Source organism: Mercenaria mercenaria, chromosome 1 (genome assembly GCF_021730395.1).
Source record: "Mercenaria mercenaria strain notata chromosome 1, MADL_Memer_1, whole genome shotgun sequence".
NCBI classification, from domain to species: Eukaryota; Metazoa; Mollusca; class Bivalvia; order Venerida; family Veneridae; genus Mercenaria; species Mercenaria mercenaria.
Genome location: NC_069361.1, coordinates 90,469,741 through 90,497,467, shown reverse-complemented (window position 1 = coordinate 90,497,467; position 27,727 = coordinate 90,469,741). Strand labels below are relative to the sequence as shown.

General features: G+C 36.0%; 1 protein-coding gene across 2 annotated transcripts in view; it reads left to right on the top strand.

Moving 5' to 3' along the window:
• LOC123530817 (S1 RNA-binding domain-containing protein 1-like) overlaps window positions 1-24,838 on the top strand; it is a 36,495-nt gene extending 11,657 nt beyond the window's left edge. For both annotated transcript variants that reach the window (XM_045311597.2, XM_045311592.2), the window contains exons 6-18: window positions 1,575-1,722; window positions 2,694-2,899; window positions 6,008-6,165; window positions 10,864-10,960; window positions 11,339-11,437; window positions 11,811-11,902; window positions 14,264-14,346; window positions 14,736-14,842; window positions 16,302-16,472; window positions 16,779-16,919; window positions 18,097-18,182; window positions 19,630-19,728; window positions 22,359-24,838. In XM_045311597.2, the coding sequence (XP_045167532.2) occupies window positions 1,575-1,722; window positions 2,694-2,899; window positions 6,008-6,165; window positions 10,864-10,960; window positions 11,339-11,437; window positions 11,811-11,902; window positions 14,264-14,346; window positions 14,736-14,842; window positions 16,302-16,472; window positions 16,779-16,919; window positions 18,097-18,182; window positions 19,630-19,728; window positions 22,359-22,633 (1,762 nt within the window). In that variant the 3' untranslated portion in view covers window positions 22,634-24,838. The remainder of the gene's footprint in view (window positions 1-1,574; window positions 1,723-2,693; window positions 2,900-6,007; window positions 6,166-10,863; window positions 10,961-11,338; window positions 11,438-11,810; window positions 11,903-14,263; window positions 14,347-14,735; window positions 14,843-16,301; window positions 16,473-16,778; window positions 16,920-18,096; window positions 18,183-19,629; window positions 19,729-22,358) is intronic.
• The last annotated feature ends 2,889 nt before the right edge of the window (window positions 24,839-27,727 follow it).

Below are 27,727 nucleotides of genomic sequence, written 5' to 3'. Positions count from 1 at the left end.
AAATTTGTATAGCAGCTTGTCAGACAAGAAGCAGTTTAAAATTGTATCGCAGCTAGTCAAACAAAAAGCAGTTCAAATATCGCAGCTAGTCAAACAAGAAGCAGTTCAAATATCACAGCTAGTCAAACAAGAAGCAGTTCAAATATTGCAGCTTGTCAGACAAGAAGCAGTTCAAATATTGCAGCTTGTCAGACAAGAAGCAGTTCAAAATTATATTGCAGCTAGTCAAACAAGAAGCAGTTCAAATAGCGCAGCTAGTCAAACAAGAAGAAATTCAAATTTTATATTGCAGCTAGTTTAACAAGAAGCAGTTCAAAAATTTATATTGCAGCTAGTCAAATAAGAAGCAGTTCAAAATTTGTATAGCAGCTTGTCAGACAAGAAGCAGTTTAAAATTGTATCGCAGCTAGTCAAACAAAAAGCAGTTCAAATATCGCAGCTAGTCAAACAAGAAGCAGTTCAAATATCACAGCTAGTCAAACAAGAAGCAGTTCAAATATTGCAGCTTGTCAGACAAGAAGCAGTTCAAATATTGCAGCTTGTCAGACAAGAAGTAGTTCAGATATTGCAGCTTGTCAGACAAGAAGCAGTTCAAAATTGTATTGCAGCTAGTCAAACAAGAAGCAGTTCAAATAGCGCAGCTAGTCAAACAAGAAGAAATTCAAATTTTATATTGCAGCTAGTTTAACAAGAAGCAGTTCAAAAATTTATATTTCAGCTAGTCAAATAAGAAGCAGTTCAAAATTTGTATTGCAGCTAGTCAAACAAGAAGCAGTTCAAAATTTGTATTGCAGCTAGTCAAACAAGAAGCAGTTCAAATAGCGCAGCTAGTCAAACAAGAAGCAGTTCAAAAGCACAGCTAGTCAAACAAGAAGAAATTCAAATTTTATATTGCAGCTAGTTTAACAAGAAGCAGTTCAAAAATTTATATTGCAGCTAGTCAAACAAGAAGCAGTTCAAAATTTGTATTGCAGCTAGTCAAACAAGAAGCAGTTCAAATAGCGCAGCTAGTCAAACAAGAAGCAGTTCAAAAAGCGCAGCTAGTCAAACAAGAAGAAATTCAATTTTATATTGCAGCTAGTTTAACAAGAAGCAGTTCAAAAATTTGTATTGCAGCTAGTCAAACAAGAAGCAGTTCAAAAATTTGTATTGCAGCTAGTCAAACAAGAAGCAGTTCAAAATTTGTATTGCAGCTAGTCAAACAAGAAGCAGTTCAAAATTTGTATTGCAGCTAGTCAAACAAGAAGCAGTTCAAAATTTGTATTGCAGCTAGTCAAACAAGAAGCAGTTCAAAATTTGTATTGCAGCTAATACGATATTTAGGTATATTGCAAGTTACTGTGCTTTTCTGTGTACCTTTTTGTCATGGACAAAAATCACACTAAGACCTGTTCATTTAGTGGGGCAGATTAACAACTGTGAAAAGGTTTGCGAAGGTCTTCATTTAATATATGAGAAAATATCATCAAAATTTTGATTTTTCAATGGAAAATATGATCTTGATCCAGATTTTTCTAGAGTTTGTTACACTGCTGTATAGTTTTTGAGTAATTCCCAACTTGTATTTTCTGTAGGTGTACACACAGAGCTATTAGCATACAGTCCAGTCAAATCAAACAATCAAAGGCCCAGCCAAAACCTGGAGAAAAACCAGAACCTGCACATAAATATGAGAACTACTTCGACCACAAGATCAGCATTGATAGAATTCAACCACATCAGGTAAAGAACTGAAAAAAAACTTGATGCATGTAGTGGTAGGTGTGGTGCAGGATAAGGTCATTAGAGACCAAGAAATCTCACACAAGAGTTTCATGCTTCCAAATTGAATCAAGCTATAATGTCCTCTCGTAACATAAATGTTATTGTTATATAGCTCTTTCCATGCATATCTGCCATGACAGTAATAGCACAAAACTCATACTAAGGTGTCTCAAGTCAGCTTATTCATGTTACATATAAATTCTTTGGTTTGTAGAATTGTATAGTGGAAACTTAAGAAATAATCCTTCATATGTTCGTGTCTGGAGCGTAACTTTATAACAATTGAAGTTATTGGCTTGAAACTTGGCATATAGGTAAGTGGCAATGAGATGATATACAGAGTGCATGAATCAGGTCAGTGGGTCAGTGGTCAAGGTCACAGCAAGGTCAAATCTGTTCTTCATGTTTTGTGCACAAACCATGACTTAGTAGTCTTTTAAGTCATTGAGTTCAAACTCAACATACAGGTAAATTGTATTGAAATGATGTACAGAGTGCATGAACTGGGCTTGTAGATCAAAGGTAAAGGTCATAGATTGAGCTCATATGCCGATTTTCTTCTGTCTGGAGTACAACTTAAGAACTATTCAAGGTATTGACTTGAAACTTGGAATTTAAGTAGGTGGTGATAAGATAATGTGTATAGTGCAACACTCAATCCACATTAATCCCTCTATTACACCACCATAACTCTCCCCTGCTCCCCTGCACCCACACACACATGCACTCAAAGAAAAGAAAATCTGTTTCACTTAGTTTCTTGTGCCTTAGTATGCTATCACCGCCACCACACAAAACCTCCGCCCACTGCCACATTACCACACCATCCCCCTCCTTGCTTTTCCAATTTAGTACCTGTATGAGCTGTGACCCTTCGTTCAGCTTTTCCATTGCCTTAAAAGATCAATTTACAATGTATATGTATACAGATGCTTGCAATTAATCGTGGAGAACATCACAAAATCTTGCGTGTGAAAGTAGAAATCCCGCCTTTTCTGGACAAGTTGTTGACGGAGATGTGCAGAAGGAAGTGGCTGAATTACAACATGAATGCTGACTCGAGGCAGGTGATCAACCAGAGTGTAGAGGATGCTTATCAGAGATTGATCCAGCCACAGATTGTTAGGCTTGTGAGGTAAGTGCTAAGGCCTTTGGTTAAGCTGTTATAATAACTCGTAGTCCATTGTATGTTGTCCATTAATTAGTCTGTCAACACTTTGAAGTTTCTCAGACCACATTTCTTCTGAAACCATTTGGTGCTAGTTAATGAAACTTGGAATGAATATTCATTGGGTGGTCCTCTTACATAGTTGTCCAAGCAGTTGTACTGGGTTGCACATAGGGGCCTCCATAGCTAAAGATAGAAAAAGTCTTCAGACATCTCCTGAACAACTGCTACCATTTCAAAATTATTACATAGAAATGTTCTTAAATAGACCCTCTACCAAGATTGTTACTACTGGGAGTACTCTTCTGCAATGAAAAGGGCTTTCAGATATTCATACCTTTTTAGCTCACCTGTCACAAAGTGACAAGGTGAGCTTTTGTGATCGCGCGGTGTCCGTCGTCTGTCCGTGCGTCCGTAAACTTTTGCTTGTGACCACTCTAGAGGTCACATTTTTCATGGGATCTTTATGAAAGTTGGTCAGAATGTTCATCTTGATGATATCTAGGTCAAGTTCGAAACTGGGTCACGTGCCATCAAAAACTAGGTCAGTAGGTCTAAAAATAGAAAAACCTTGTGACCTCTCTAGAGGCCATATATTTCACAAGATCTTCATGAAAATTGGTCAGAATGTTCACCTTGATGATATCTAGGTCAAGTTCGAAACTGGGTCACGTGCCCTCAAAAACTAGGTCAGTAGGTCTAAAAATAGAAAAACCTTGTGACCTCTCTAGAGGCCATATTTTTCATGAGATCTTCATGAATATTGGTCAGAATGTTTACCTTGAAGATATCTAGGTCAAGTTCCAAACTGGGTCACTTAGGGTCAAAAACTAGGTCATTAGGTCTAAAAATAGAAAAACCTTGTGACCTCTCTAGTGGCCATATTTCTTAATGCATCTTCATGAAAATTGGTCAGAATGTTCATCTTGATGATATCTAGGTCAAGTTCGAAACTGGGTCACATGGGGTTAAAAACTAGGTCAATAGATCTAAAGATAGAAAAACTTTGTGACCTTTCTAGAGGCCATATTTTTCATGAGATCTTCATGAATATTGGTCAGAATGTTCACCTTGATGATATCTAGGTCAAGTTCGAAACTGGGTCATGTGGGGTCAAAAACTAGGTCAGTAGATCTAAAAATAGAAAAACCTTGTGACCTCTCTAGTGGCCATATTTCTCAATGGATCTTCATGAAAATTGGTCAGAATGTTCACCTTGATGATATCTAGGTCAAGTTCGAAACTGGGTCATGTGCGGTCAAAAACTAGGTCAGTAGGTCTAAAAATAGGAAAACCTTGTGACCTCTCTAGAGGCGATATTTTTCAATGGATCTTCATGAAAATTGGTCAGAATGTTTACCTTGAAGATATCTAGGTCAAGTTCGAAACTGGGTCACGTGGGGTTTAAAACTAGGTCAGTAGATCTAAAAATAGAAAAACCTTGTGACCTCTCTAGAGGCCATATTTTTCATGAGATCTTCATGAATATTGGTCAGAATGTTTACCTTGAAGATATCTAGGTCAAGTTCCAAACTGGGTCACTTAGGGTCAAAAACTAGGTCATTAGGTCTAAAAATAGAAAAACCTTGTGACCTCTCTAGTGGCCATATTTCTTAATGCATCTTCATGAAAATTGGTCAGAATGTTCATCTTGATGATATCTAGGTCAAGTTCGAAACTGGGTCACATGGGGTTAAAAACTAGGTCAATAGATCTAAAGATAGAAAAACTTTGTGACCTTTCTAGAGGCCATATTTTTCATGAGATCTTCATGAATATTGGTCAGAATGTTCACCTTGATGATATCTAGGTCAAGTTCGAAACTGGGTCATGTGGGGTCAAAAACTAGGTCAGTAGATCTAAAAATAGAAAAACCTTGTGACCTCTCTAGTGGCCATATTTCTCAATGGATCTTCATGAAAATTGGTCAGAATGTTCACCTTGATGATATCTAGGTCAAGTTCGAAACTGGGTCATGTGCGGTCAAAAACTAGGTCAGTAGGTCTAAAAATAGGACAACCTTGTGACCTCTCTAGAGGCGATATTTTTCAATGGATCTTCATGAAAATTGGTCAGAATGTTTACCTTGAAGATATCTAGGTCAAGTTTGAAACTGGGTCACGTGGGGTTTAAAACTAGGTCAGTAGATCTAAAAATAGAAAAACCTTGTGACCTCTCTAGAGGCCATATTTTTCATGAAATCTTCATGAATATTGGTCAGAATGTTCATCTTGATGATATCTAAGTCAGATTCGAAACTGGGTCACGTGGGGTCAAAAACTAGGTCAGTAGGTCTAAAAATAGAAAAAACCTTGTGACCTCTCTAGAGGCCATATTTCTCAATGGATCTTCATGAAAATTGGTGAGAATGTTCAGCTTGATGATATCTAGGTCACGTTCGTAACTGGGTCATGTGCGGTCAAAAACTAGGTCAGTAGGTCGAAAAATAGAAAAACCTTTTGACCTCTCTAGAGGCCATATTTTTCACGAGATCTTCATGAAAATTGGTGAGAATGTTCACCTTGATGATATCTAGGTCAAGTTTAAAAGTGGGTCACGTGCCTTCAAAAACTAGGTCATTAGGTCAAATAATAGAAAAACCTTGTGACCTCTCTAGAGGCCATATTTTTCAATGGATCTTCATGAAAATTGGTCAGAATTTTTTATCTTGATGATATCTAGGTCACATGTGCTCAAAAACTAGGTCACTATGTCAAATAATAGAAATAACGATGTCATACTCAGTTGAACACTGGGTCATGTGGAGGTAGGTGAGCGATTCAGGACCATCATGGTCCTCTTGTTGAAGAAAAGCATCCCTGAACTCAGATGGGGGTAGGGTGGGGTGTAAAGTGTAGATTAGTGACTAGGGTAACTGATTAACCAATTATGTCTGATTAATTACATCATTCATCTCATCTGATTATAACAATTAATTGTTTTAATCAGTTGGAAGATATAACTGATTTGCCCATCACTAGAAAATGGTGAACAATGTAAGGCCATCATAGCCCTCTTGTTTATAAGTAACTGTAAGGCTTGATCAGTATAGCTAATAAAAAATATTTGTTATAGGTCTAATCTGACAAAAACAGCAGAGAAAGCCTCTATAGAAGTATTTGCCAGCAATTTGAAGAATCTACTACTGTCTGCACCACTGAAAGGCTCCACAATACTGGCTATAGATCCTGGTTTCTCTAACGGCTGTAAAACTGCTGTCATCTCTAAAACAGGTAAACTTTTCACAGGGAAAACTGACTCATTTTAAACTGTTCCTGGGGAAAACAGGTCAGTTAAATGATGTCATCTGTTAAGCAAGTAAACTATTCAAAGGGAAAGCTGACTCAGCTGTCGTCTCTAAAATAGGTGAACTTGTAAGAAAGATAAACAGTACCAGAGATTGTGTTTAGTTTGACTATTTGAATAATGAGTTCTATATTGTTTGCGTCAGCTTAACCGTTGCTTTTGGGGTTTTATGGCAAGCTTCTCAGTTCTACAATATCTTCTTACCTACTGCCCCAGTTATCATCAAACTTCATATAAGAGTTGGTATAGGGCAGATGTCTGTTTGTGGTCAGGTAGAAAAAATGTCAAGGTCATTGCAGTCATATATTGTAATAGTGCTGATGAAAGTTTTATGGCAAGCCTCTCAGTTTCTCTGTATCTTAACCAGTGTCCCTGTAATTATCAAACATCATGTAAGGGTTGATATTAGTGAGGAAAAGACCTATTTTTAAATATCTAGGTCACTGGGTTCAGATTTTGTAAGTGTTGGTTAAAGTTTCATGGCAAGGCTCTCAAGTTCACTGTTTCTTCTGAAACTAACCTAAATCTTATAATGTTTCCTATATCTTATAATCTCTCATACTGCCACAAAATATCTACTCCCTCACCATTACAACTGCTCCCTTCATCCCCAATAAAAGATATTTTTTACCTCTCACTAATATACCTTGTATTGTTTCTTAGTTTCCCTCATACCTGCCCCACTTCCTACAAAAATGTTTTGGACATACATTGGTCTTTATTATTTCTTATTATCACTCATACTCATCCACAACACATTTCTTCCTTTCTTTTTGAATTGTTTGCTCACATATCTGTTTGAATTCTTCTATAGCATTCAGTATTATCTGTTATTATTATACGCCCGAAGGGACGTATTATGTTATGGTCCCGGTGTCCGTCCGTCTGTTAGCAATTTCGTTTCCGCTCTGTAACTCTTGAACCCCTGGAAGGATTTCAAAGAAACTTGACACCAATGTTCACTACACCAAGACGACGTGCAGAGCTCATATTTTGGATGTGTCATTTCAAGGTCAAGGTCACACTTAGGGGTCAAACGTCATATCAGTGTTTTTAGTGTCCACTCTGTAACTCTTGAACTGCCTGAAGGATTTCAAAGAAGCTTGGCACAAATGTTCACCACACTGAGGCGACGTGCAGAGCTCTTGTTTCGGATGACTAGCTTCAAGGTCAAGGTCACACTTAGGAGTGAAAGGTCATATGAGTGTGTTTCGTGTCAGCTCTGTAACTCTTGAACTGCTTGAATGATTTCAAAGGAACTTGGCAAAAATGTTCACCACACTGAGGCGACGTGCAGAGCGCATGTTTTGGATGACTTGCTTCAAGGTCAAGGTCACACTTATGGGTCAAAGGTCATATATGACTTTGCTTTGTGTATATTGCTCTGCATTGCAGTGCTCTTGTTTTTAGCTCGACTATTCAAAGAATAGTCTAGCTATTCTACTCACCCTGGCGTCGGCGTCACACCTTGGTTAAGTTTTTGCATGCAAGTACATACAGCCATCATTTAAAGGCATATAGCTTTGAAACTTATTTATTCTTTTTCTAGGTCAATTACCAACCTCAGTGGGTCAAGTTCCATAACTCTGACATGTATTTTGAGCAAATTATACCCCCATTTGGACTTAGAAAATTCTGGTTAAAGTTTTACATGCAAGTTACTATCTCCAAAACTAATGCAGATATTGAATTGAAACTTCACATGTGTCTTCAGGGTTATAAAACTAGTTGATATCAGCAAATCCCATAACTCTGACCTTCATTTTGGCCAAATTATGCCCCCTTTTGGACTTGGAAAATTCTGGTTAAGTTTTTGCATGCAAGTACATACAGCCATCATTTAAAGGCATATAGCTTTGAAACTTACTTATTCTTTTTCTAGGTCAATTACCAACCTCACTGGGTCAAGTTCCATAACTCTGACATGTATTTTGAGCAAATTATGCCCCCTTTTGGACTTAGAAAATTCTGGTTAAAGTTTTACATGCAAGTTACTATCTCCAAAACTAATGCAGGTATTGAATTGAAACTTCACATGTGTCTTTGGGGTTATAAAACTAGTAGATAGCAGCAAGTCCCATAACTCTGACCTTCATTTTGGCCAAATTATGCCCCCTTTTGGACTTAGAAATTCTGGTTAAAGTTTTGTGTGCAAGTACTTACAGCTATTACTAAAAGGCATATAGATTTTGGACTTAGAAAATTCTGGTTAAGTTTTTGCATGCAAGTACATACAGCCAACATTAAAAGGCATATAGATTTGAAACTTATTTATTCTTTTTCTAGGTCAATTACAACCTCACTGGGTCAAGTTCCATAACTCTGACATGTATTTTAAGCAAATTATGCCCCCTTTTGGACTTAGAAAATTCTGGTTAAAGTTTTACATGCAAGTTACTATCTCCAAAACTAATGCAGATATTGAATTGAAACTCCACATGTGTCTTCAGGGTTATAAAACTAGTTGATAGCAGCAAGTCTCATAACTCTGATATGCATTTTGGTCAAATTATGTCCCCTTTTGAACTTAAAACTCTTTTGATATTTAACATTTTGGGTAATATTTTCCTGCTTCTGGGACAATATTATGAATAGTCGAGCTTGGCTGTCTTACGGACAGCTCTTGTTATTTGGCAGATCCCTTTTTGTTCTCTTACAAGATTTTTTTTTTAATTACTTCCCTTTTTATACGCCCGTTTGAAAAAAGGGACGTATTATGGGAACGCCCCTGGCAGGCGGGCGGGCGGCGTCCACAGACTTTGTCCGGAGCATATCTTCTACATGCATGAAGGGATTTTGATGAAACTTGGCACAGTTGTTCACCATCATGAGACGGAGTGTCATGCGCAAAAACCAGGTCCCTAGGTCTAAGGTCAAGGTCACACTTAGAGGTCAAAGGTCAAATTCAAGAATGACTTTGTCCGGAGCATATCTTCTTCATGCATGGAGGGATTTTGATGAAAGTTGGCACAATTGTTCATTATCATGAGACGGAGTGTCATGCGCAAGAACCAGGTCCCTAGGTCTAAGGTCAAGGTCACACTTAGAGGTCAAAGGATACAAGAAAGAAAACTTTGTCCAGAGCATATCTTCTTCATGCATGGAGGGATTTTGATATAACTTGGCACAAATGTTCACCACCACGAGGCGGAGTGTCATGCGCAAGAATCAGGTCCCTAGGTCAAAGGTCAAGGTCACACTTAGAGGCCAAAGGTCAGATACAAGAATGACTTTGTCCGAAGCATTTCTTCTTCATGCATGAAGGGATTTTGATGTAACTTGTCACAATTATACACCATCATGAGATGAAGTGTCATGCGCAGTTCCCTTCTTTAGAATTACTTCCCTTTGTTGTTACTATAAATAGCTTATATTGTAACTTTTTTATTACTAGTCGTAGGGAAAAATCGAGACCACTTTTCTGTAGTACAACATGCATGCTACATCCAATTATGAGGTGTATTTTGAGCAATCTCTACCTGGTAAAGATTTTTGTGTGGACTTACAATTTTTTTTTGGATTTTTTTTTTTTTTTTTTTTTTTTTTTTTTTTTTTAAGATTATCTTCCCTTAGTTGTTACTATAAATAACTTATATTGTAACATTTTTTATAATTGACCGTAGGGAAAAAACAAGACCACTTTTCTGTGGTACAACATAGATGTTACTTTCAAATTTTAGGTGTATTTTAATGTATCTCTACCTGGTAAGGAGTTTTTTTGTGGACTTAGAAAAACAAATGACTTACAATGATTACTAAACAACCACAAAATTAAAATTCCATTTGCAAATACAGGTGCTAGAGTAAAGAAATTTGCTGTGACGGGCGTATATTGTGACATTCTGGCACTCTTGTTTGTTACTGTAAATAGCTTATTTTGAAACTTTTTTATTATTGGCCATAGGGAAAAACCGAGACCACTTTTCTGTGGTGCAACATGGATGGTACATCCAATTTTTAGATGTCTTTTGACATAACTTTACCTGGTAAGAATTTTTTTTTTTTTGGAATTTCTTCTTTTTTGTTGTTCCTCTCCTTTGGGCTTTAACAGTCAAGTTCTTTAAATTTTGCTCCCATCCTCTGATGTAACCCTTCGGGCGTATATTGCCCCGCTTGGCGGCGCTCTTGTTACTTCACTGTTTTGGTTTTGTTATTTTCGAATACTAGTAGTCAAGCACATTATCCTGTTGATAGCTCTTGTTGCTTTTGTTGACCAAATTGACTGAATAGTGGCCTTGACTACACATTTTTACCCTTGTCTTGTGTACCAAAAAATGTGCTGGATGATCTCAGTTTGCATTTTATGTTTGATTATTGGTAGTAAGATACATTAATGTTAGTAAAAAAATAAAATAAATGATACCATGGTTTTAGTAAAAATTTCTACCATGGATTTAGTTAACAAAAAAAAAAATGATACCATAGTTTTAGTAAAATTTGCTACCATGGTTTTAGTAAAAAAAATAAAATGATACCATGGTTTTAGTAAAAATGGCTAATTCACAAGGACTTGCAATTCTTAGATTTCAATGAAATAGATGGTAATTGTATTGATTTTTATGATAAAGTGTACAAGTAAAGACTTCACAGTAGATAATGCAAAGGATACAATATGCTTATTTCAGGTCAAATACTGGATACAGAAATTGTTTACCTACACAGTATGAAACAAAAGAAACAGGCTGAAATAAACAAGCTCCAGAATCTGATCATTAAACACAGGTAATGATAAATGTCTGGTTTCTGAAAGTTATTATGTTTAACCTTGGAAATTGATAGCAAGACGACAAATGGGAAAAAAATGGTGCAGTATGTCATTGTGTGTCCAGCCGTTAGTAGGTCTATCCTTTTCACCATCATAACTTCATGAGATAGATATATGCCTCAGGTTACTAGGCTCATTGTGATGGTTAGACTTGTAGAGGGCTTACAGTACCTGTGTTAGAGCAGTCCCATCACCTTCATTGATAGTTCTCGTACAACCTTTTAAACTTTTGTTTTTTTTTACTGATTTAATTATCTTATATATATTATTTTTTATACATGAAAGTCCTGATATATATATGGAGATGGTATATATATGGAGATGTTGTATTTTAGATGTGAAGTTATTGGTGTAGGAAATGGTGTGGCCTGCAGAGAAACAGAGACTGCTGTGTCCGAACTTATACAGAAAACATTTCCCAAACTAAAATACTGGTAAACACTGTCAGCATTTCTAAAAAAAGCTTCTAATAAACAGTAATGTTCAAGTGTAGGCACATCTGTATAGAGACCAATGTGAAGCTATGATGTAAAAAACTATCCATTTAGTAATGTCTCCTTTAATATGATATCTTCTTTTTCGTTAAAACCATCAATTAAATAAGTACTGCGTAAACATAGTTTGATAAAGTCTTTTACCTCAAACTCAATAGATCTGCTTAAACCCTGGCTTTAAATTAAAAGGTCTACTGAACTGCTTTAAAAAAATTGTCTTGTCATTCGTAATTCCAGTTGTCACTTTGATTTATAAATATAAAGAAGTTTTTGGTTATCTAAGAACTTACAGGATTATTCTTATATTATTTAGTATAGTAAGCGAGAGTGGAGCCTCAATCTACAGTGTGTCTGATGCTGCTCAGAAAGAAATGCCTCAGTTAGACCCATCTCTACGTGGTGCTGGTTAGTTTCATATGTAACATTGAGTCATATAGATGCTTCTAATTTAAAGCGTTTTTCTAATGAAATAAATAAGGGGATAGCAGTGTAATCTTTCAAGATCTCTGAGTGTGTCAGTGGATTATATGTTACCATTAGATGTACAATATGAATATTCAAATTAGGCTTGGTGACAGGGAATCTAGAGTTTATTTGCTGCAAATTAGCTGAACTGACCAATAGAAACTGCTGTAACAAAAAGTTGTATTTCATTTAATCATGAAAATGTCCTAGACAGCTCTGGTATATTATGATATAGATCTTTATGCATCAACTTCATTAACTGTTGTTCTGTTTTCAATGAATATAATGTATTATACACATGTTTATTCTGTATGAGTAAATCATGATGTAGTAAAACGTGCTGAAGTAAACTATGTACTAAATCATGATGTAGCAAATCATCCTGTAGTATATCATGTTCTTGTAAATCATCACATAGCATATCATGATGTAGAAGATCATACTTTAGTAAATCATCCTGTAGAATATCATGTTGTAGTAAATCATCATGTAGTATAAGTTATTATCATGTTGTAGTAAATTATGATGAAGTATATTATGCTGTAGTAAATCATGAAGTAGTAAATCATCCTGTAGTAGATTAGTAGATTATACTGTAGTAAATAATGCTGTATATCATACTGTATTAAATCATGAAGTAGTATAACATGCAGTAGAAAATCTTGCTGTAGTATATTATGCTGTAGTAGGTGATGATGTAGTAGATCATGCTGTAGTAGATGATGATGTAGTAGATCATCCTGTAGTATATCATGCTGTAGTAGATGATGACGATGTAGTAGGTCATGCTGTAGTTAATCATCCTGTAGTAGATCATGCTGTAGTAGATGATGATGTAGTAGATCATGCTGTAGTTAATCATCCTCTAGTATATCATGCTGTAGTAGATGATGATGATGTAGTAGATCATGCTGTAGTTAATCATCCTGTAGTATATCATGCTGTAATAGATGATGACGATGTAGTAGGTCATGCTGTAGTTAATCATTCTGTAGTAGATCATGCTGTAGTAGATGATGATGATGTAGTAGATCATGCTGCAGTAGATGATGACGATGTAGTAGGTCATGCTGTAGTTAATCATCCTGTAGTATATCATGCTGTAGTAGATGATGACGATGTAGTAGGTCATGCTGTAGTTAATCATCCTGTAGTATATCATGCTGTAATAGATGATGACGATGTAGTAGGTCATGCTGTAGTTAATCATCCTGTAGTAGATCATGCTGTAGTAGATGATGATGTAGTAGATCATGCTGTAGTTAATCATCCTGTAGTATATCATGCTGTAGTAGATGATGACGATGTAGTAGGTCATGCTGTAGTTAATCATTCTGTAGTATATCATGCTGTAATAGATGATGACGATGTAGTAGGTCATGCTGTAGTTAATTATTCTGTAGTAGATCATGCTGTAGTAGATGATGATGATGTAGTAGGTCATGCTGTAGTTAATCATCCTGTAGTATATCATGCGGTAATAGATGATGATGATGTAGTAGGTCATGCTTTAGTTAATCATCCTGTAGTATATCATGCTGTAATAAATCATGATGTTGTATATCGTGATGTAGTGAATCATGCTGTTACAGTATTATATCATTTTGAAGTAAATCATGATGTAGTATCATGCTGTAATTAATCATCCTGTATTAGATCATGCTGTAGTAAATCATGATGTAGTTTATCATGCTGTAGTAAATCATGATGTAGTATATCATGCTGTTACAGTAGTATATCATGATGAAGTAAGTCATAATTTAGTAGATCATGCTTTAGTATATCATGCTGTAGTAGATCATGCTGTAGTAAATCATGATGCAGTGAATCTTGATGACATGAAACATGCTGTTATATATTATGCAGTAGTAAATCATGCTTTAGTATATCATGTAGTAGCCAATCCTGATGTTGTTATTTTAATGTAGTAAATCAGGTCTTAGTAAGTAATCATGATGCAGCATATCTTGATGTAGTAAATCTATCATGCTGTAAAATCATGCTGTAGTTAAGAAATAGTATTACTGCCTGAGTGTATAAATAATATTAAAACACGGTTTTGCTATAAATTATTTCGATTCTAATATGCCCTTAATCTAAAACAGTAGATAAAATATAGTATTGCTCTTTCTTGGTCGCAGCGAAAACATTGATGTCACCACACGTTAACATGACGCCATTCTAGCTTAAGCGTGTTTTAACAGAGACAAGCATATTAGAATAAATAATAATGTAGTAAATCATGGTGAAGTATATCATGCTAACTGCACAAATTGTGAAATATAAATTTATTTCTTTAAGTTTCCATTGGAAGGAGATTGCTAGATCCATTGTCAGAATTTGTGAAAGTAGATCCAAAACATCTTGGTATAGGACAGTATCAGGTAAGATATTTCTCTGTGCTGACATTGTTAGTGAGAAGAAAAAAAGAATTATTCAGTATTTTAACTGTACTATCTTAGAGCACTAACTGAAGCACTAAACTTTCTCAGTATAAGTCTAGAATTTTCATATATTTTAAAGAGAAGAGCTTTTGTTGTCACCCTTTTGTCAGCATCCACATCGATGTTTTGCATGTAAGCAGATTTCTCTAAAACTACTAGTCTTTTATGAGCTGTTGGTAAAGTTTTTGATTCCAAAGAGAGTATCTAGACAATTCCATTGAAAGTTAAGTTCATTTTTCAAATTAAGAAACACGCACAGTATGTGGTTGTTGAAAGCGTTTAAGGGGAAATAGAAATTATCGTAAATGGAATTTTACCTCCACTTGCAGCATGATATGCCTCAAAATCAGTTGAAGACCTCTCTAGATTCCACAATAGAAGAGTGTGTGAGTTTTGTGGGTGTAGATGTAAACACATGCAGTGAATGCCTCCTAAGGTAACAATAATGCTACCTAATTCAGTAAAACATGTTTTAAGTAGCCAAGAAAGTTTAAAGGGGTGCTTACCAAAAAGATACTGACTGAATGGCGAACAGTGCAGATCATGATCAGACTGCACGGATGTGCAGGCTGATCATGATCTACACTGGTCGCAAAGGAAGAACTAATCGTGTCCAGCATGCTTAGGGTTAAGACAAGTTAAAATTAGAACCAGAATTCCATGTGGGAAGTTAGCTGACTGGCTGTTTAATACAGATGGCTACTATGGCAGGTTCAGCTGTACCTTTCTGTCCCCTTTTTACATAAAATTCAGCAAAATGTTGATGTCTATTTGAGAACATGAAAATTGTTTTTGGCACACTGGTATATGATAATAAAATGAAGGCCACATTTGATTTTATTTACAGTCTACCTCCCCACTTTTTACTTGAAATTTGGTAGTCTGTTTAATTACTCTTGAGAAGGTGAATGGATTGAATTCATTTTAAATACAGAGGGGTATAATCATGAGATACAGTCAGGCCAAGTTCAGTTTTTGTCACAGTTCATATATTTTTGACAGAATTATGGTCCTTCTGACATAAAATTTTGCAAAATGATGATTTGCATTTGGTTACTTTTGAAACATTTTGGTACACGGTATAGGATTATAAAATATAGGCCAAGTTCGACTTTGGTTACAATCTACCAATATTTGGTGGTTTATTGTCCCATTTTGAATTAAAATTTAGTTGTCCATTCAGTAAATCTTGAACAGATGAGTGACCCGTTGGAAGAGCACAGATGGGGTCATGAGCTTGATCCCCGTGTGAAATACTAGTATATGTTATGCTTGATAAAAGACATTGTGTCTAAATCATTCCTTCTTCACCTCTGATTCATGAAGGGAAGTTAGCAGTTACTTGTGAGGAACAGGTTAGTACTGGTACAGAAACCAAGAAAACTCGTTAGGTTAACTGCCGGTCGTTAATAACTGAAATACTGTTGAAAAATGGCACTAAATCCAAAAGCAAACAAAACAAAGAAACTTGAACAGTTTAATGGATTTAATTCATTGTAGTCCTGTAAAGCTTTTACACATTCATGTAATTCTAAATGTATGGTTCTTTTGCTGAGTAAAATAGTTCTTTATTTTGTACAGGAAGGCAGTGTTGAGGGGGTATTATCTAGTCTGCCACAAGGCTGACAGCTCTTGTTTAATCTTTTTAGAAGCCAAAGAAATGGGCTGAAAAAAACAAACTTAACTAGCATAGATCAGTGACATTGTATTAGCAGTTGCAAACTTTGTACTTGTAGCATATCTGTTTAAAGGAATAAACTTTTGTCACCATTGTCCTTTGAAAACTTTGTAATTTGCAAATGTACTTGCAGTTTGAATATATTCAAGGATTTGATATTTAAAATGCAGGCTGGTAAAATTATACAAACAGTGTCAACTTATTGATTTTATTTCAGTCATGTATCAGGTTTGTCAGCCGCCAGGGCAAAGAAAGTTCTGGAGTTCCGAGACCAGTTTGGGCCATTTATATGTAGAGAGCAGTTGAAGGCAGTGAAAGGACTGGGAGCAAAAACATATGAACAAGCAGCTGGATTTATACGAGTCCATTCAACCAGTGCTGAACTAGGGTATTGTATAATTCTATTGTTAAAGATATAGTTTGATTTTGACATTTGAGAGTTCAGTTTATAGACTCGTCTGTCGATAAGGGAAATCAGCATGATTTACCTTGCCTTATTTAGGTAAAAACCACTATCATACTGAATAATACTACCTTAACAACGAAATCAGACTATAGAAACAAACCTGTTAAATTGCATGGCAAATACAAATGAGAATTGAACATACTATTTAGATCTATTTGCAAATATAGAGCATATAGTGGTTACATTAATACGCAATACCAATCCTTGAACAAGAAGTTTCTTTTGTAGGAAATGTGCAAGTGTAGACAATAAGGCGAAAAAAGAGGCTACAAAAGGGAAGAAATCAAAGAAGAAAGTTGCTACAGAATATTTATGTGAACCTCTAGATATGACATGGATCCATCCCGAATCTTACCATATCACTTACAGGTATACCAGGATTTTCTTTGTCATTTCAGAATATATTTCCAAATATGATAAAATAGGGTTATTACAACAGAAACTTGGATCTTAGATGTTGCATTAAACTAGCATTATTTGTCAGGCCTATATTTCAGCCTTGTAAAATCCATGAGAGCTGAATACATTTCAGATCAAGATGCTGTTATTGTACCCCCCGACACCAAAGTTGTAAGGGGGGGTGTATACTGGTTTCAGGTTGTCTGTCTGTCTGTCCGTCTGTCTGTCCATAGACACAGTCTTGTGCGCACCATCTGGGGCATGTTAGGTTCTTTCAGAAAAAAAATTGCAGAGTTACGGGACTTTGTTTTTTGTTACTTTACTATATACATAGACACAATCTTGTGCGCATCATCTCTACTCATCCCCTTGACACAATTTAATGAAACTTCACACAAGTGATCAGTAACAACAGTAGTTGTGCATAGGCATGTTAGGTTCTTTCAACAACAAAAATCGCAGAGTTATGGGACTTTGTTTCTTGTTAACGTACTATGTACATACAGTCTGCATATGCAATCTTGTGTGCGCCTAATCTTCCAAACCCTTGCACACAATTTAATGAAACTTCACACAAGTGATCAGTACCAACCCTAGTTGTGCATGGTGCATGCTACGTTCTTTTAGATAAATATTCTGTATAGTTATGGACTTTGTTTTTTGTTACTATACTGTATACATACAGTCTATATAATTATGCAATCTTGTGTGCATCAAATTGCAGTGTACTGTCAGTGCATGCGGGGGGTACATTCATCATCTTTAGCGATAGCTCTAGTTATAATCTTTTATTATATACCTTCACATATTCTTTTGTTTTTATTATCTGAACCATTGACAACAAAAAACTCCACTAAAACAAAGAACGTGGTATAGACACAGGCATGACTCACCCTAGTGCAATACGGATCTTGATTTCTGTCAGTTGGTATTTGTGAAATTGAAGCCGTATTATTATTTTTACGGAATATATATAGGTTTATGATAAAGATTGGTATTCAGGAATATAAATGGAGTTTGGAGTTGTTTCTGATTATGAGGCTGGTAGTTCTACATAAGCAAGACTGAAAATGAGAAAATGGCCGAGTTCTTGCAGGTAGTTGTTTATTGCATTGAATTAGTATAGTACACTTGTATGTATTTTCAGCTTACTGGAGAAAGTGGGTGTGTCTCGGAATGAGCTAGGTCAACCAGGATTTATTCAGAAAGTTAGACAGTTCTTATCTTGCAATAGTAAGTTACAAGACATATGAAAATTTCAAAGTCTTAAACATTTAGTGTGTTTGAATGATGTCATGTTTTTGTTTCACAAGTCAAATTGACAAGATAATTTAAAAGAAACTGCCTGAAGGAATTCCAATTTTTTGTCTTCAAAAGTCAGTGACATTTGTATTGTTTGTTTTTTTTTCAAAAATGGAAACCAGATTTTTAAATCCAGATTTTAAAGATACTAAAAATTTTGTACAAAAAATACATTGAAAATGGTCTGGAAAAGGAGAGGTCATTTTATACCACAACCGACCCCTCCCCCCCATTCCACCCATCCTGCCTTTTGATTTGGTTGCTGTTTCTTCATGCAGGACATTTTTGAGTTGGCTAAAGGCTAAAAGCCTTTTGATGAGTCCTTGCTATCCAACGATTCTCTAAATGGACCGAATAACATGTGAAGGGATGTAGTTCCATTAGATTTCTCAAATTTCAAACAGTTCACTGCATGAATGAAGTTAAGTTGTGTCAATTCCCTTTGCTATGACCAATATACGATGTAATCTGTCATATTTATGACTTGTAATTGTGCAGTTCTCGAATGTAACTCATTAAGCATAAATGTGCATTTTAAGAATTGCGCAGGCTTACAAAGCTTGGGTAACATCCAGCGAAAGACAAAAAATAGTTCCAGCAGGGCTCCAGATAAGATGCGTATTAGCGTAAATTACGTATAGAAATAATGCAAATACGCATGTCTAATAATTTCTAAGCGTATAAAAACGTATATAAAATTACAGAAACGCACACAATGCTTTTTTTTAAAAACAAAATCTGAATCGTCTGGATGCGTTAGGTAACATAGCCGATCAGCCTTAATTCTCCCACATTGAATGTAAACACGCATCGTATGATTTCTATAAACTTTGCGTGGGTTGAATTTTGCAGTCAGTAAACGGATAAATTATCGGAAGAAGAAGCTCTTACTGGTTTGTTTAGTTACTATTGATATTAAAAATGATTTTAATTATTATTTTTCGAGAAATAAACAAATCGGCGAAACATTAAATTGTATTTTCTTGTAGTTTTTGAAATCGAAAGTAGATCGTCTATGTTTGGCGAAACGAAACAACTTTTTTATGAAAAGATTTAAATAAGAGGTAATTTAACCGTAAACTTCAATGTCAGATACTGCCAATTGCTGCTAAATGTCTTCGTATCATCACAATTTGTAAAATATATTGTTCAAACTGGAGAAAAGTGTAATCGTATCCGGATATAATATTTTGGGTAAATATCGAGCTGTGTTATGAAATTTTAAGAAAAAAACTAAAAACAAACTGAAACTGGTAGACTATACTGTCAGTACATCAATCATTAGCCGACTCAGGCCATTCAGGCCTTTGATTCTATTTCATGTTTCAAGTTTTTCAATGGCTGAAAAATATATTATTACAACCTGTTTTTATTACAGGTATTACACAGATTTGTAGTGAACTTGATACAGGGGAACCAACTGTAAAGTTGATTACAGATGCCCTAGTTAGACCTCTATCATATGATCTCAGAGATGGTAAGGTTTTTTTAGCCCACCATCATCAGATGGTGGGCTATTCAAATCACTCTGCGTCCGTGGTCCGACGTCCTTCCGTCCGTCCTTCCGTTAACAATTTCTCGTTATCGCATCTCCTCAGAAACTACCAGGGGGATTTTGACCAAACTTTGTCAGAATGATGTATTGGTACTCTAGTTGTGTCCCCCTGAAAATCAGACTGGTTCAACAATTTTTTAGTGAGTTATGGCCCTTTGTTTATTTCTATAATTTACATAGATTTATAGAGGGAAAAACTTTGAAAATCTTCTTGTCCAAAACCATAGAGCCTAGGGCTTTGATATTTGGTATGAAGCATCATCTAGTGGTCCTCTACCAAGATGATTCAAATTATTTCCCTGGGGTCTAATATGGCCCCGCCCCGGGGGTCACATGGTTTATATAGACTTATATAGGGAAAAACTTTGAAAAACCTCTTGTTCAAAACCATAGGGTTAAGGGCTTTGATATTTTGTATGTGACATCATCTAGTGGTCTTCTACTAAGATTTTTCAAATTATCCCCCAGGGTCAAATATGGCCCCGCCCCGGGGGTCACATGGTTTACATAGACTTATATAGGGAAAAACTTTGAATATCTTCTTGCCCAAACCACAAAACCTAGGGCTTTGATATTTGTTATGTAGCATCATCTAGTGGTTCTGTACCAAGTTCGTTCAAATTATCCCCCTAGGGTCAAATACGGCCCCGCCCTGGGGGTCACATGGTTCATATAGACTTATATAGGGAAAAGCTTTTAAAATCTTCTTGTCAGTAACCTACAACATTCAAATTTGGACCACATGTATGGTTTTGAGTGGCAAGATGAACCTTGACATGAGTTGACCTTGGTATTGACCTAGTGACCTACTTTCTCATTTCTGTAGCTACAGCCTTCAAATTTGGACCACATGCATAGTTTTGAGCACTGAAAAAAACTTTGACCTTGACATTGACCTAGTGACCTACTTTCACATTTTTGAAGGTACAGGCTTCAAATTTGGACCACATGCATAGTTTTGTGTTCCGAAATGAAATTTGACCTTGATTTTGACCTAGTGACCTACTTTCACATTTCTCAAGCTACAGCCTTCAAATTGGACCACATGCATAGTTTTGTGTACCGAAACAAACTTTGACCTTTACATTGACCTAGTGACCTACTTTCACATGTTTGAAGGTACAGGCTTCAAATTTGGACCACATGCATAGTTCTGTGTTCCGAAAAAAATTTGACCTTGATTTTGACCTAGTGACCTACTTCCACATTTCTCGAGCTACAGGCTTCAAATTTGGACCACTTGCATAGTTTTGTGTACCGAACAAACTTTGACCTTTACATTGACCTAGTGACCTACTTCCACATTTTTGAAGGTACAGGCTTCAAATTTGGACCACATGCATAGTTTTGTGTTCCGAAATAAAATTTGACCTTGATTTTGACCTAGTGACCTACTTTCACATTTCTCGAGCTACAGCCTTCAAATTTGGACCACTTGCATAGTTTTCTGACTGAAATGAACTTTGACCTTAAGATTGACCTAGTGATCTACTTTCACATTTCTCGAGCTAAAGGCTTCAAATTTAGACCACATGCATAGGATTGTGTACCGAAACAAACTTTGACATTGACCTAGTGACCTACTTTCACATTTCTCAAGCTACAGCCTTCAAATTTTGACCACTTGCATAGTTTTTTGTACCAAAATAAACTGTGACCACAAGATTGACCTAGTGACCTACTTTCAAATTTCTCAAACTACAGCCTTCAAACTTGATGCACATGCATAGTTTTGTGTACAAAGAACTTTGTCCTTGAAATTGATCTATTGACCTACTTTCACATTTCTCGAGCTACAGCTTTCGAATTTGGACCACATGCACAGTGTTGTGTACGGAAATGAAATTTGACCTTGAGCTAGTCAGTAAGTCTTGAAATTTGGAACACTCAAAAATGGCACATTGGTGGGCGCCAAGATCACTCTGTGATCTCTTGTTTAGTATTGAACTTTTGTAGTTGCTTCCAGGTAAAAAGCAATGAAATTGTACAGTTTTTTTGCACCAGTTTTCTTAGAGATGTAAAGATTAACAGAAGCGTTTGACATTCTCAGTCAGCACTGTTATCGTGCATGGATTCTTGTACATTCTCAAAATAAAAGACTTCATGTGTCAGATATAGATCTATTAGTCTGGTAGCAACACTTAACTAGTTCACCACACTAGTTAATCACACTAGTTCACTACACTAGTCCACTACACTAGTTCATTCTTATTAACTATACTAGTTGACTACACTAGTTCACTATACTAATTAACAACACTAGTTTCTACACTACCGGTAGTTAACTAGACTAGTTCGCTACACTAGTTGAAAGCATTTTTAGACCAAAACATTATTTAAGAAATAATTTATGGCAAGAGTGTTTTAACACTATTTATGCACGATGGTTAGTTATACGTCGGGTGTAATAATTTCACGAGGGCGCAGCCCGAGCAACACTATTTGTATGACGTATTACCACCCGAGTATATAAATAGTGTTAAAACATGGTTTTGCTATAAATTATTTTGAGAAAAGAAAAGCATATTAGAATTTGTATTCTTTTATTTCAGAGTTTGAGAAGCCACTTTTCAGAAGTGGAGTGAAATCTATAAATGATCTCAAAGCAGGTGACAAGGTTACTGGTAAGGTGAGCAATGTGACACATTTTGGTGCTTTTGTGGACATTGGTGTGGGACAGAATGGTTTGGTGCACAATACAAAAATGTCACTACCAGGCATGAGACAGAGGTACCAGCTGAAACTAGGCGAGAAAATTGAAGGCAAAATTATTGATGTGGATATTAAGAGAGGGAGGATTGGACTTGAGTTGTTAAAAGTGCTTTAATCTCCAAATCTACAAAAATATACATGTGATTTTACATACGTAGTACTCGTAAATTGTGCAGCAATTGGTGTGAAGTACTGGTACTTATAAGTGTACCACATTTGTTGCTGTGAAGCAGTGGAAGGTGACATACGATTGGGAATACAGAATATAAAAACCATTTGAGGCAAACTGAGAATTCCAGGCAGTAGATGTTTCAGATATTTATCAAGTTGATTACAATTGTGGTGAAAATGTAAAAACATTCTAAGAAAACAGGCTGATAAGAGTCATTTGGCTCTACATGGCAGAATCTAAGCTTTTATGAATTTGGATGTGCTTACAGAAGAATTGTTATGTAACCTAAATGCAGATTTTCTGTTAGGTAGAAGAAGAATCCAGTACCTCATGTAGAAAACTTTCCTGTAATCTGGACATTTGTAGTCTCATTTGGTTACTTTAAGTTTAATGCTCCAAAAGTGATAATTTGAAATTTAAAAGGCACAGTCAAGATGTTTCTTAAATATCGGATATTATTTTATAACAAAATACACTTTAAATTACCACTGATTTAGCAGAATATATTAACATACAACAAAGTTTTATCTTGTTTTTCAGTAAGTCTAGTACACTGTTGTGTTACATACATTCAGAATATCCATGAGCATTGTGTAATAAATTTTATAAATTAGGACCGACAGGCTAGGAAACATGTACCGTTATTCCCTTGAAAATAGTATGCATTGTAACATTTGAAAAAGATTGGGGGACTTTACTGATGATGTCTGAAAGAAAGAAGTGCACAGCACCACTTCTCTTAATGACACTTCTTTTCTTACCCATCAGATGGAATTCTTAGTACATCAGCCTCTCCAGAACAACAAAAACATTTTAGTTTCCCAAATGGTGTTCACTCGTATACAGGTTGCACTGTATGTTTCTGAACTTGATTTGACTTTAAAGGTTAATTCATTTATCATAAAAAAATAATATGTCTAGATTTGTTCTAGCAATACATTTTGTAGGAGATTTTGTTTGAGATTGGTCAGCCTATACAAATGATTTGAATGATTTGGAGCTAATGTTATCTAAGGGAAGGGTTATTTTATTTAGAAATCATTTTAGTTTGTAAACCCAATTGAGTTTAATGACTTAATTTTGTGTCCTAGAGCCATAATTAAAAAAAAAAAAAAAAAAAAAGCATACTAATATGACTACTCCCTAGACAAGGATTTTTACCCTTCATAGGCTATGATTACAACTACTTTTTTTGGCCAGGAAAAAAAATACTTTCATCTATTTTCCCATTCAAACTTTGCCTTCAGTTAGCTAAATCCATAAACTTTTAAAATTGCATCTACACATTTTCATATCTTTATCTGTTTTTTGACAATCCAACATTGTATCGAACAGTACGGATTACAAATCCTCACGCTTGACATCATGTAACCACATTAAACACGATCCACTGGTGTGGTGGACCCCTTTGGTGTTAAACCTGTGTTTGAAATGGGCCTTAAAGTGGGTGTACAAAAGTGTGTGTTGGAAAATGCATTTGTGTCATGTAAGGTATTATTTATTTTTGTGGGTTATTTCAGGGTTGGCCAAGCAGTTTTTGCTGCTTTTATTGTAGTAAAATTTAGAGAAGACAATTAATTTCTTTAAAGTTTGAGTACTTAGAATTTCTTTAAAGAATTTCATCAAAGGTTCAGCATGAGGGAATTTTAATATTCTGTCACCTGTGGGCAAGTATGAAAAACTATATGGACTGTCAAGAATGTATCTCTATTATTTTGACTGGAAAGGTTACCAACAGTAAGCAACATACGTTCTGAAGCAGTGTTTTAGTTTTTAAATTGACTCTAGTTGTTGAAGATTTTATTATGCATATAACATTTCCTTTTTCATTTTTTGTTCTTAAAAATTTTTGTATTGGCTCTATTTTTTTACAGAAAAAAAATCAGCTGTTTTCAGCAATAATCTAACATTTAAATAATTCAAATACAAATCAGTTTCTCACCATGATTATACTTCTAAGTTGAATAGTGTTATATGAATCAAATAATGTTATACAATGTCTTAATGTTCAATGTTGTAATCAGTTGGTTTAAAAAGGCAGAATCAGTTTGAAAAATGTTTCATTCCAATCAGATTTATCTTGTTTCATTGATCGAGTATAATTTATGTTATTGTTCATTTTAGACTGAATAAAAGGGTTCAAACATCTTTGTATTTATCTGTTTCTTCTAGTACATCAGCCAGGACTTGCAGATATTAGGGGTCATCTTTTGAACTTAAATCTATGATACTTGATTATCTGGAACAGGGCTTGCCTAAGGCCTCTGACTCACTTTTCACCCTGTAGGTTCAAGCCCTTGTGAGGTGTCATCTGAGGAGGCCACAGCTGACTTGTAGAAGGCTGGTAATTTCATCAATGCCTAGAGGGGCACCTGGGATCTCTCTCCATCATAAAAAGCTGCAAAGTTGCCATATTATCTTCCAACAAACAAGAGGGCCAAGATGGCCCTAGGCTGCTCACCTGAGTAACGTACCATAACAGTGTGAACGATTTCATGGAGACAAATATTCTGATTAATTTTCATTAAGATTGGACCAAAACGTGGCCTCTTGAGTGTAAACAAGTATTTTCTTTGATTTGACCTAGTGATCTATTTTTTTAACCCACATGACCCAGGTTTGAACTAGTCAGAATTTCATGAAAACAAACATTCTGACAAAGTTCCGGGACGATTGGAGCAAAACAGTGGCCTCTAGAGTGTATACAAGCTTTTCCTTTGTTTTGACCTCGTGACCTAGTTTTTGAACCACATTGACCCGGATTTGAAATCGTCCAAGACTTCATGATAACAAACATTCTGATTAAGATTTATGAAGACAGAATCAAAAATGTAACCCCTAGAGTGTATACAACCTTATTCTTTTATTTGACCTGGTGACCTAGTTCTTGACCCCACATGACCCAGAAAAAAAATTCTTCGGAGATTTCATGCAGACAAACATTCTGACCAAGTTTCATGCACATCAAATGAAAATTGCAGCCCCTATTGCATGCCCAAGGTTTTTCTTTGATTTTAACAGGTGACCTAGTTTTTGATCCGAGATGATCCAGATTTGGCCCAAGATCATCATTTTGACAAAGTTTCACAAATATAGGGTAACGTGGCCTCTGGAGTGTTATCAAGCTTTTCCTCTGATTTGACTGGATGACCTAGTTTTTGACCCCACATGACCCAGATTCGAACTTTACCTAGAGGTCATCAAGTCAAACATTCTGACCAATTCTCAAGAGTTTCAAACTTAAACTGTGGACTCAAAGTGTTAACAAGATTTTCCTTTGATCTGGCCTACTGACCTACTTTTTGACCCCGCATGACCCAGTTTCCTAAATGACCTAGAGATCATGAGGACAAACATTCTGACCAAGTCTCATAAAGATTGAGTCACAACTGTGGCCTCTAAGAGTGTTCACAAGCTTTTCCTTTGATCTGGCCTACTGACCTACTTTTTGACCCCACATGACCCAGTTTCCTAAATGACCTAGAGATCATTAGGACAAACATTCTGACCAAGTCTCAAAGATTGAGTCACAACTGTGGCCTCTAGAGTGTACACAAGCTTTTCCTTTTTTTTGACTGGTTGACCTAGTTTTTGACCCCACATGACCCAGATTAGAACTTCACCTAGAGATCATCAAGACAAACATTCTGACAAAGTTTCATAAAGATTGAGTCAGAACTGTGGCATCTGGAGTGTTCACAAGCTTTTCCTTCGATCTGGCCTAGTGACCTAGTTTTTGACCCCACATGACCTAGTTTCAAACTTGACCTAGAGATCATCAAGACAAACGTTCTGACCAAGTTTCGTAGAGATTGAATTACAACTGTGGCCTCTAGAGTGTTCACAAGATTTTTCTTAGATTTGACCTTATGACCTAATTTTTGACCCCACATGATCCAGATTCGAACTTGACCTAGAGATCATCGAGACAAACATTCTGACCAAGTTTCATAAAGATTGAGTCACAACTGTGGCTCAAGAGTGTTCACAAGCTTTTCCTTTGATTTGACCTAGTGACGTAGTTTTTGACCCCACAGTTTCGAACTTAACCTAGAGCTCATCAAGACAAACATTCTGACCTATTCTCATGAGTTTCAAATTTAAATTGTCGTTTCTAGTGTGTTAACAAGATTTTCCTTTGATCTGGCCTAGTGATCTAGTTTTTGACCAAACATGACCCATTTTCGAACTTGACCTAGAGATCATCAAGACAAACATTCTGACCAAGTTTCATAAAGATTGAGTCACAACTGTGGCTCTAGAGTGTTCACAAGCTTTTCCTTTGATTTGACCTAGTGACGTAGTTTTTGACCCCACATAGTTTCGAGCTTAACCTAGAGCTCATCAAGACAAACATTCTGACCTATTCTCGTGAGTTTCAAATTTAAATTGACATCTCTAGTGTGTTAACAAGATTTTCCTTTGATCTGGCCTAGTGATCTAGTTTTTGACCAAACATGACCCATTTTCGAACTTGACCTAGAGATCATCAAGACAAACATTCTGACCAAGCTTCATAAAGATTGAGCCACAACTCTGGCTTCTAGAGTGTTCACAAACTTTTTCTTTGATTTGACCTTGACCTAGTTTTTGACCCCACATGACCCAGATTCGAACTTGACCTAGAAATCATCAAGGCAAACAATCTTACTAAGCTTCATAAAGACTGAATCACAGTTGTGGCCTCTAGGGTGTTCACAAGCTTTTCCTTTGATCTGCCCTAGTGACCTAGTTTTTGAACCCACATGGCCCAATTTCGAACTTGACCTAGTGATCATCAAGACAAACATTCTGACCAAGCTTCATAAAGATTGAGTCACAACTGTGCCTCTAGAGTGTTCTAAAGCGTTTCCTATGATCTGGACTACTGACCTAATTTTTGACCCCACATGACCCAGTTTCAAACTTGACCTAGAGATTATCAAGACAAACGTTCTGACCAAGTTTCATAGAGATTGAATTACAACTGTGGCCTCTAGAGTGTCCACAAGATTTTTCTTAGATTTGACCTTATGACCTAATTTTTGACCCCACATT